We start from the raw sequence: 12,169 nt of genomic DNA, 5'->3' as shown, positions 1-12,169 counted from the left end.
AAGTAGACACAGTGTGTAGACAGAAACGAGAGAACGGACGCATTTTGGTGTAAAAAGTCAAGATAAAGGTGAAGTTATAACACTGAAACACCCTCAGGGAGAGGTGCTTTAAGACATGCGTCTAAAGTCGCAGTCTGCAGTGTTTTAGTTACTTCTAAATCACCATGGCGACAAATAAAGTGAGTTTCCTACAAGTAGCATTATCACTGGAGGACGAGGAATAGCTAAACATGCTTCACTACACACCGTAGCTCACCGGCATCACAATGTAAACACCTGACATCCACTGTAATGATACCAAGTACAGGATCGTATCTAGTCGATACTACTATGATTACATCAATATTTTTTGGCATCACAACATCTTCTTTTGTTTTTTTAAAATGTATATTATGTTTATAAACTCAGTAAATATGTCCCTGGACACATGAGGACTTTGAATATGACCAATGTATGATCCTGTAACGACTTGGTATCGGATCGATACCTAAATGTGTGGTATCATCCAAAACTAATGTAAAGTATCAAAGAAGAGAAGAATAAGTGATTATTGCATTTTAACAGAAGTGTAGATAGGACATGTTAAAAGAGAAAATAAGCAGATATTAACAGTAAATGAACAAGTAGATTAATAATAATTTTTTACAGCTTGTCCTTAATAATGTGTACAAAATAATAGGTGTATAAATGACACAATATGTTACTGCATATGTCAGCAGACTAATTAGGAGTCTTTGTTTGTTTACTTACTACTAAAAGACAAGTTGTCTAGTACGTTCACTATTTTATTTAAGGACTAAATTGCAATAATAAACATATGTTAAATGTACCCTAAGATCTTTTATTAAATTAAAGCCAATAATGACATTTTTTGTGGTCCCCTTTATTTAGTAAAGTATCGAAAAGTATCAAAATACATTTTGGTACCGGTACCAAAATATTGGTATGGGGACAACACTACACAGCGTGTTTGTGAGAAGTTCACTTATAGGACACAACACAGGAAGAGGAAGCCACATTCTGGACACTGGTCAGAAGGCTACTGACCTCTGAGTTTTGTTTCCGACTAGACCCCTTACACACAAGCTAATAAACATCCTCCCACACACACACACACACACACACACATATTCTTGTATTTGTTACCTTCTTGAAACCTGAGAAAAAAGCCTACCTCTTTAGGACCACCCTTTCTAGATATATAAAGAAGTGTATTTACAACATTAATAATATATACATACTATGCACATATAAAAAAGCTTGTTGTGAAAAATTTGTTGGAATTTCACAAGAAAAAGGTCACAATTTCACAAGAAAAACATAGAATTTTGGCAGTATTATAATAAAAGTTGGAATTTTACTCAATAGCAGTCGGAATTTTACAAGAAAAGCTAAATATGTTGGCAATTTTATGAAACAAGTCGTAATTTTCTCGACAAAAGTAAATTTTATTTAAAAAAGTTAAAAATGTTGGCAATATTATAATAATAATCTGAATTTTACTTGGCAAAATGATGACAAAAGTCATCATTTAACGAAAAAAATGTCACTATTTTACAAGAACAGATACAAAATTGGCAATATTGCGATAAAAGTCAGAATTTTGTATGACAAATGTCGCCATTTTGCATTAAAAAGTAATAATTTTACATAAAAAGGTAATAATTTTACGAGAAAATATGTCACTATTTTAGAAGAACAACAACAACAAAAATTGGCAATTTATCTTTAATTTTTTAATTAATTTTGGCCAAAGGGGGCGCATTTCAATTTCTTACACACACTTGTTATTTCATATGTTGACCAGAGGGGGAGCACTTCGAATTTTTACACACACTTGTTTCAGTATTAATATATATATATATATATATATATATATATATATATATATATATAAATATATATATATATATATATATATATATGGCAGCATTATAAAAAAAAGTCTTACTTTTACTCAACGCAAGTCAAAATTTGACAAGAAAAACTGAACATTTGTGCAATATTATGATAAAAGTTGGAATTTTACTCAATAGCAGTCGGAATTTTACAAGAAAAGCTAAATATGTTGGCAATTTTATGAAACAAGTCGTAATTTTCTCGACAAAAGTAAATTTTATTTAAAAAAGTTAAAAATGTTGGCAATATTATAATAATAATCTGAATTTTACTTGGCAAAATGATGACAAAAGTCATTTAACGAAAAAAATGTCACTATTTTACAAGAACAGATACAAAATTGGCAATATTGCGATAAAAGTCAGAATTTTGTATGACAAATGTCGCCATTTTGCATTAAAAAGTAATAATTTTACATAAAAAGGTAATAATTTTACGAGAAAATATGTCACTATTTTAGAAGAACAACAACAACAAAAATTGGCAATTTATCTTTAATTTTTTAATTAATTTTGGCCAAAGGGGGCGCATTTCAATTTCTTACACACACTTGTTATTTCATATGTTGACCAGAGGGGGAGCACTTCGAATTTTTACACACACTTGTTTCAGTATTAATATATATATATATATATATATATATATATATATATATATATATATATATATATATATATATATATATATATATATGGCAGCATTATAAAAAAAAGTCTTACTTTTACTCAACGCAAGTCAAAATTTGACAAGAAAAACTGAACATTTGTGCAATATTATGATAAAAGTTGGAATTTTACTCGATAACAGTCACAATTTTACAAGAAAAGCTAAACATGTTGGTAATTTTATGAAACGTGTCGTAATTTTACCTCGACAAAAGTCACAATTGTATAAGAAAACTTTAACATTTTGGCAGTATAATAATAATAATATCGGAATTTTACTTGGCAAAATTATGACAAAAGTCATCATTTTACTCAAAAAATGTCACTATTTTACAAGAACAACAACAACAAAAATTGGCAATATTGTGATAAAAGTCAGAATTCTGTATGACAAATGTCACCATTTTGCATTAAAAAGTAATAATTTTACATAAAAAGGTAATAATTTTACGAGAAAATATGTCACTATTTTACAAGAACAACAACAACAAAATTGGCAATTTATTTTTAATTTTTTAATGAATTTTGGCCAAAGAGGGCGCATTTCAATTTCTTACACACTTGTTATTTCATATGTTGGCGAGAGGGGGAGCACTTCGAATTTTTACACACACTTGTTATTTCAGTATTATAATATATATATATATATATATATATATATATATATATATATATATATATATATATATATATATATATATATATATGCATGTATATGGCAGCATTATAATAGAAGTCTTACTTTTACTCAACGCAAGTCAAAATTTGACAAGAAAAACTGAACATTTGTGCAATATTATGATAAAAGTTGGAATTTTACTCGATAACAGTCGCAATTTTACAAGAAAAGATAAATATGTTGGTAATTTTATGAAACGTGTCGTAATTTTACTCGACAAAAGTCACAATTGTATAAGAAAACTTTAACATTTTGGCAGTATAATAATAATAATAATTATTGGAATTTTACTTGGCAAAATTATGACAAAGGTCATAATTTTACTCCAAAAGTTTCACTATTTTACAAGAACAACGGAAAAAATTGGCAATATTGTGATAAAAGTCAGAAATTTATATGACAAATGTTGCCATTTTGCATTAAAAAGTTATAATTTTACATTAAATAAAAGTACTAATTTTACGAGAAAATATTGCAATATTACAGAAACAGAAAGAATATGAGAAATTGTTGCCAATTTTATAAGAAAAAAGTCGACACATTGTGAGAAAAAGACTGCTTTTAGTTATTTGTATTTTTGGGGGAATTTTTTGTTTGTAATTGGTTTTTAATCTTCATTATTTACTTCAAGTTATTACAGTATGTCTCTATATACATATTTATTTAATTTTTTTAATACATTTTGTCCAAAGGGGTCGCATTTCAATTTCTTACACACACTTGTTATTTCATATGTTGACCAAAGGGGGCGCATTTCAATTTCTTACACACACTTGTTATTTCATATGTAACCAAAGGGGGCGCATTTCAATTTCTTGCACACACTTGTTATTTCATATGTTGACCAGAGGGGGGAACACTTTTAAAACCGACACACAGTCCATGCAGACATCCATTTTCTACCGCTTGTCCTGTTCAGTCAATTTGAAAAATCCCTCCTTTTTAGAAACCCCCCTCATTTTTGATAGATTTCACCACCAGGGGGTGCAAATGAGACATTCTCTATTAGATTAAATCGTTTTCTGTATTGGGACCATGATTTATGTCATCACTTGTTCACACCTCCTCATATGGAAGCTATTTTTCCTTGTTGATGTCTCAAGAAGGATACAAATACAAGAACACACACACACACACACATTCTTGTATTTTTTACCTTCTTGAGACCTGAGAAAAATGCCTCCCTCTTTAGGACCACCCTTTCTAGATATATAAAGATTTGTATTTACAACATTAATAATATATACAAGAACACACACACACACACACACACACACACACACACACACACACACACGCACACACACACACACATGAATAGCCCGTCTGTTTGCATGGCTATTAAAAACAGATCCAGTTCGAGCCTCTTCCTCAGTCCCATGGACATAAAAACAACAACATAGTATACATTCCCTAACTTATCTGTTTATCTGCTGCATGCACGCACACACACAAATGTTACGAGGCACAAATACGAAGTTTTTCATGAGTGCAGCTGAGAGTCAATTCACTCAAAGTTTGCAGAGCTGGAAAATTGACATTTGGAAGAACACCTTCGCTGATAAACCCTGCATGCATATGTCCGGATTGTGTTATTAGGACTCATCATTTATTCACAAAAAAATGTAATGATATCGCAAAATAACCACCAAATTTAACAGATTCCCTTAACAAAACGGACAAATAAACAAAAATGAGTCAAAAAAATACACCCACAATATAATAAAAACAGGCAATTTCAAACAACAGTTCCCATACTAGCACCACATTTTAATAGATTCTTCCTTGACCTGTGCCCCCTCCCATACGTAGGCTTCAATTGTATTTGCCTAAGTTGTTTTTGTATAACCCTGCTACCAAACAAACAAACGGCTGTAAAAACTATACCAAAAGAAAGTACCAATAAACTCACAAAATCCCTTCAAGAATCAGATAAATTCACGCAGCCCGTATCAAACAACAATTCCCAAACTAGCACCACATTTTCATAGATTCTTCCTTCACCTGTGCCCCCTCCCATGTGTAAGGTTGAACTGGAATTCCTTAAGTTGTTTTTGTGTAATACTGCTACCAAACAAACAAACGGCTATGAAAACTATACCAAAAAAAGTACCAATAAACGTACAAAATCCCTTTAAGACTCAGATAAATGCACCCAATTCCCAAACTAGCACCACATTTCAATAGATTCCTCCTTCACCTGTGCCCCCTCCCATGCGTAGGGTTGAACTGGAATTCCTTAAGTTGTTTTTGTGTAATGCTGCTACCAAACAAACAAACGGCTATGAAAACTATATCAAAAAAAGTACCAATAAACGTACAAAATCACTTCAAGACTCAGATAAATGCACCCAATTCCCAAACTAGCACCACATTTCAATAGATTCTTCCTTAACCTGTGCCCCCTCCCATGCATAGGCTTCAATCGTATTTACCTAAGTTGTTTTTGTGTAACCCTGCTACCAAACAAACAAACGGCTTTGAAAACTATACCAAAAAAAGTACCAATAAACGTACAAAATCCCTTTAAGACTCAGATAAATGCACCCAATTCCCAAACTAGCACCACATTTCAATAGATTCTTCCTTCACCTGTGCCCCCTCCCATACGTAGGCTTCAATCGTATTTACCTAAGTTGTTTTTGTATGACCCTACTACCAAACAAACAAAAGGCTATAAAAACTATACCAAAAAAAGTACCAATAAACTTACAAAATGACTTTAGGACTCAGATAAATGCACAAACAATTCCCAAACTAGCACCACATTTTCATAGATTCTTCCTTCACCTGTGCCCCCTCCCATGCGTAGGGTTGAACTGGAATTCCTTAAGTTGTTTTTGTGTAATACTGCTACCAAACAAACAAACGGCTATGAAAACTATACCAAAAAAAGTACCAATAAACTTACAAAATCCCTTTAAGACTCCGATAAATGCACCCAATTCCCAAACTAGCACCACATTTCAATAGATACTTCCTTGACCTGTGCCCCCTCCCATGCGTAGGCTTCAATCGTATTTACCTAAGTTGTTTTTGTATAACCCTGCTATCAAACAAACAAACGGCTATAAAAACTATACCAAAAAAATACCAATAAACTTACAAAATCACCTTAAGACTCAGATAAATGCACCCAATTCCCAAACTAGCACCACATTTCAATAGATTCTTCCATCACCTGTGCCCCCTCCCATGCGTAGGCTTCAATTGAATTTACCTAAGTTGTTTTTGTATAACCCTGCTACCAAACAAACAAACGGCTATGAAACCTACACCAAAAAAAGTACCAATAAACGTACAAAATCCCTTTAAGACTCAGATAAATGCACCCAATTCCCAAACTAGCACCACATTTCAATAGATTCTTCCTTCACCTGTGCCCCCTCCCATGCGTAGGCTTCGATCGTATTTACCTAAGTTGTTTTTGTATAGCCCTGCTACCAAACAAACAAACGGCTGTAAAAACTATACCAAAAAAAAGTAACAAACTCACAAAATCCCTTCAAGAATCAGATAAATTCACCCAATTCCCGAACTAGCACCACATTTCAATAGATTCTTCCTTGACCTGTGCCCCCTCCCATACGTAGGCTTCAATCGTATTTACCTAAGTTGTTTTTGTATAACCCTGCTACCAAACAAACAAACGGCTATGAAAACTATACCAAAAAAAGTAGTACCAATAAACTTACAAAATCACCTTGAGACTCAGATAAATGCACCCGATTCCCAAACTAACACCACATTTTCATAGATTCTTCCTTCACCTGTGCCCCCTCCCATGCGTAGGGTTGAACTGAAATTCCTTAAGTTGTTTCTGTGTAACCCTGCTACCAAACAAACAAACGGCAAATAAAACTATACCAAAAAAAGTACCAATAAACGTACAAAATCCCTTTAAGACTCAGATAAATGCACCCAATTCCCAAACTAGCACCACATTTCAATGGATTCTTCCTTAACCTGTGCCCCCTCCCATACGTAGGCTTCAATCGTATTTACCTAAGTTGTTTTTGTATAACCCTGCTACCAAACAAACAAACGGCTATGAAAACTATACCAAAAAAAGTACCAATAAACTCTCAAAATTACTTAAAGACTCAGATAAATGCATGCAACCTGTATCAAACAACAGTTCCCAAACTAGCACCACATTTTCATAGATTCTTCCTTCACCTGTGCCCCCTCCCATGCGTATGGTTGAACTGGAATTCCTTAAGTTGTTTTTGTATAACCCTGCTACCAAACAAACAAACGGCTATGAAAACTATACCAAAAAAAGTACCAATAAACTTACAAAATCCCTTTAAGACTCCGATAAATGCACCCAATTCCCAAACTAGCACCACATTTCAATAGATACTTCCTTGACCTGTGCCCCCTCCCATGCGTAGGCTTCAATCGTATTTACCTAAGTTGTTTTTGTATAACCCTGCAACCAAACAAACAAACAGCTATGAAAACTATACCAAAAAAAGTAATAATAAACTTACAAAATCCCTTTAAGACTCCAATAAATGCACCCAATTCCCAAACTAGCACCACATTTCAATGGATTCTTCCTTAACCTGTGCCCCCTCCCATACGTAGGCTTCAATCGTATTTACCTAAGTTGTTTTTGTATAACCCTGCTACCAAACAAACAAACGGCTATGAAAACTATACCAAAAAAAGTACCAATAAACTCTCAAAATTACTTTAAAGACTCAGATAAATGCATGCAACCTGTATCAAACAACAGTTCCCAAACTAGCACCACATTTTCATAGATTCCTCCTTCACCTGTGCCCCCTCCCATGCGTATGGTTGAACTGGAATTCCTTAAGTTGTTTTTGTATAACCCTGCTACCAAACAAACAAACGGCTATGAAAACTATACCAAAAAAAGTACCAATAAACTTACAAAATCCCTTTAAGACTCCGATAAATGCACCCAATTCCCAAACTAGCACCACATTTCAATAGATACTTCCTTGACCTGTGCCCCCTCCCATGCGTAGGCTTCAATCGTATTTACCTAAGTTGTTTTTGTATAACCCTGCTATCAAACAAACAAACGGCTATAAAAACTATACCAAAAAAAAGTACCAATAAACTCACAATATCACTTCAAGACTCAGATAAATGCACCCAATTCCCAAACTAGCACGAATTTCAATAGATTCTTCCTTCACCTGTGCCCCCTCCCATACGTAGGCTTCAATTGTTGTTTTTGTGTAATGCTACTACCAAACAAACAAACGGCTATGAAAACTATACCAAAAAAGTACCAATAAACTCACAAAATCACTTAAAGAATCAGATAAATGCACTTAATTCCCAAACTAGCACCACATTTCAATGGATTCTATCTTAACCTGTGCCCCCTCCCATGCGTAGGTTTTAATTGTATTTACCTAAGTTGATTTTGTATAACCCTGCTACCAAACAAACAAACGGCTGTAAAAACTATACCAAAAAAAAGTAACAAACTCACAAAATCCCTTCAAGACTCAGATAAATTCACCCAATTCCCGAACTTGCACCACATTTTCATAGATTCTTCCTTGACATGTGCCCCCTGCCATGCGTAGGCTTCAATCGTATTTACCTAAGTTGTTTTTGTATAACCCTGCTACCAAACAAACAAACTGCTCTAAAAACTATACCAAAAAAATATACCAATAAACTCACAAAATCCCTTCAACACTCCAATAAATACACACAACCGGTATCAAACAACAGTTCCCAAACTAGCACCACATTTTCATAGATTCTTCCTTGACCTGTGCCCCCTCCCATACGTAGGCTTCAACTGTATTTACCTAAGTTGTTTTTGTATAACCCTGCTACCAAACAAACAAACGGCTATAAAAACTATACCAAAAAAAGTACCAATAAACTCACAAAATCCCTTCAACACTCCAATAAATACACACAACCGGTATCAAACAGCAGTTCCCAAACTAGCACCACATTTTCATAGATTCTTCCTTGACCTGTGCCCCCTCCCATGCGTAGGCTTCAATCGTATTTACCTAATTTGTTTTTGTATAACCCTGCAACCAAACAAACAAACAGCTATGAAAACTATACCAAAAAAAGTAATAATAAACTTACAAAATCCCTTTAAGACTCCAATAAATGCACCCAATTCCCAAACTCGCATCCCATTTCAATGGATTCTTCCTTGACCTGTGCCCCCTCCCATGCGTAGGCTTCAATCGTATTTACCTAAGTTGTTTTTGTATATACTACCAAACAAACGGCTATAAAAACTATACAAAAAAAAGTACCAATAAAATCTCAAAATCACTTAAAGACTCAGATAAAAGCATGCAACCCATATCAGACAACAATTCCCAAACTAGCACCACATTTTCATAGATTCCTCCTTCACCTGTGCCCCCTCCCATGCGTAGGGTTAAACTGGAATTCCTTAAGTTGTTTTTGTATAATGCTGCTACCAAACAAACAAACGGCTATGAAAACTTTACCAAAAAAAGTACCAATTAACTTACAAAATCCCATTAAGACTCCGATAAATGCACCCAATTCCCAAACTAGCACCACATTTCAATGGATTCTTCCTTGACCTGTGCCCCCTCCCATGCATAGGTTTTAATCGTATTTACCTAAGTTGTTTTTGTGTAATGCTGCTACCAAACAAACAAACGGCTATGAAAACTATACCAAAAAAAGTACCAATAAACTCACAATATCACTTTAAGACTCAGATAAATGCACCCAATTCCCAAACTAGCACCACATTTCAATAGATTCTTCCATGACCTGTGCCCCCTCCCATACTTAGGCTTGAACTGGAATTCCTTAAGTTGTTTTTGTGCAATGCTGCTACCAAACAAACAAACGGCTATGAAAACTAAACCAATAAAAGTAGCAAAAGACGCACGATAACACAATCTGTTACCTGCAAGTGTGTTGCCTCCATCAAAAGCCTGCAGCCTGCCAGCAGCTCTCACAAGCCTTCACTATAATCTCCCCACCTGACCCCCTCATCATCCTCCATCCTCCACCCATCCTTGCATCGCTGCTAAAAATAGCCCCGCGCGCAGCATCACGACCGAGCGCTACAGACCTGTAGAGTCCAGAGCCTCCTCGATGAGTGGAGGTAAACGCAATCCATCCATAGCCCTCAAAATGGAAAAGGAGAGCGTGTGGGCGACAAGAGAGGGTCAGAAGCAGCGCCACCGCACGCCCACCACAGCTGCAGGGAGAGAGAGAGGGACAAACAGGAGATGCTGAGCATCAAGTACTCTCACACACACACACACACACACACACACACACACACGCACACGCACACACACAGTTCCATAGGCCGCACCTCGAGAGAAATGGGGAGGGATCCTGAGAGCTGGAGCGTGGGAGCGATGCCGAAAGGGAAAAATGAGGGGAGGAGCGGAGCGGCGGGAAAAGATGCGGTTTTCCAGACGGCAAGCGCCCCTGTCTTCCTGCTCGCTCTCTCTCTCTCTCTCTCTCTCTCTCTCTAACACACACACACACATTGTTGTATTTCTTACCTTCTTGGGACCTCCGAAAAAGGCCTACCTCTTTAGGACCGCCCTTTCTAGATATATAAAGATGTGTATTTACAACATTAATAATATATACACACTATGCAAATATAAAAAAAAAGCTTATTGTGAAAAATGAGTTGGAATTTCACAAGAAAAAGGTCACAATTTCACAAGAAAAACTGTACATTTTGACAGTTTCGTAATAAAAGTTGTCATTTTACTCAACGCAAGTCGAAATTTTACGAGAAAAACGGATTTTATAAGAAATAAGAAAAAAAAAGTCGACACTGTGAGAAAAAGACTGATTTTAGTTCATTTATTTATTTATTTTAATTTTATTTTTTGTTTGTAATGGTTTTTTAATCTTCATTATTTACTTTGTTACTACAGTACGTCTCTATATACATATTCTTTTTTTTTTTTAAATGTTGTTAATTTAGGCCAAAGGGGGCGAATTTAAATTTCTTACACACACTTGTTATTTCATATGTTGACCAGAGGGGGAGCACTTTTAAAAGCGACACACAGTCAATGTGAAAAATCCCTCCTTTTTGGGACCACCCTCATTTTGATAGATTTCACCACCAGGGGGTGCAAATGAGACATTCTCTATTAGATGCAATGGTTTTCTGTATTGGGACCATGATTTATGTCATCACTTGTTCACACCTCCTCATATGGAAGCTACTTTTCCTTGTTGATGTCCTCTTTAGGACCGCCCTTTCTAGATATATAAAGATGTGTATTTACAACATTAATAATATATACACACTATGCAAATATAAAAAAAAAGCTTCTTGTGAAAAATGAGTTGGAATTTCACAAGAAAAAGGTCACAATTTCACAAGAAAAACTTTACATTTTGGCAGTGTTATAATAAAAGTCGTCATTTTACTCAGCGCAAGTCGAAATTTTACGAGAAAAACGGAACGTTTTTGCAATGCTGTGATAAAAGTTGGAATTTTACTCAATAGCAGTCGCAGTTTTACGAGAAAAAGCTTAAAGTGTTGGCAATTTTATGAAGAGTCGTAATTTTACTCGACAAAAGTCACAATTTTATAAGAAAACCTAAAAATGTTGGCAATATTGTAATAATTACTATTACTCAAAAAATGTCACTAATTTTCAAGAACAACAAAAAAATTGTGATTGTGATAAAAGTCAGAATTTTATATGAAAAAAGTAATAATTTTACATTAAAAAAGTAATCATTTTACATAAAAAAGTAATCATTTTGCGAGAAAATATTGCAATATTGCAAAAACGGAAAGAATATGAGAAATTGTTCCCAATTTTATAAGAAAAAAGTCGACACTGTGAGAAAAAGACTGCTTTTACTTAATTAATTTATTTATTTTTATTTTATTTTTTATTTGTAATTGTTTTTTAATCTTCATTATTTA

At 34.5% G+C, this 12,169-nt stretch overlaps 1 protein-coding gene across 7 annotated transcripts in view; it reads right to left on the bottom strand.

The window, feature by feature from the left end:
• LOC133572002 (uncharacterized) overlaps window positions 1-10,720 on the bottom strand; it is an 88,685-nt gene extending 77,965 nt beyond the window's left edge. For 5 of the 7 annotated variants that reach the window (XR_009810480.1, XM_061924602.1, XM_061924598.2 and 2 more), the window contains exon 1: window positions 10,325-10,698. Coding sequence is in view for 5 of the 7 variants with exons in the window: in XM_061924602.1 (XP_061780586.1) it covers window positions 10,325-10,376 (52 nt within the window). In the remaining 2 variants the exon portion in view is untranslated. Of the gene's footprint in view, window positions 1-10,156; window positions 10,233-10,324 lie in introns of those variants that run through there. The other 2 variants (XM_061924597.1, XM_061924599.1) reach the window with 2 other exon arrangements.
• Between the last annotated feature and the right edge of the window lie 1,449 nt (window positions 10,721-12,169).

This window comes from Nerophis lumbriciformis, linkage group LG29 (assembly GCF_033978685.3).
Source record: "Nerophis lumbriciformis linkage group LG29, RoL_Nlum_v2.1, whole genome shotgun sequence".
Lineage (NCBI taxonomy): Eukaryota > Metazoa > Chordata > Actinopteri > Syngnathiformes > Syngnathidae > Nerophis > Nerophis lumbriciformis.
This window is presented reverse-complemented; position numbering and strand designations above follow the sequence as displayed.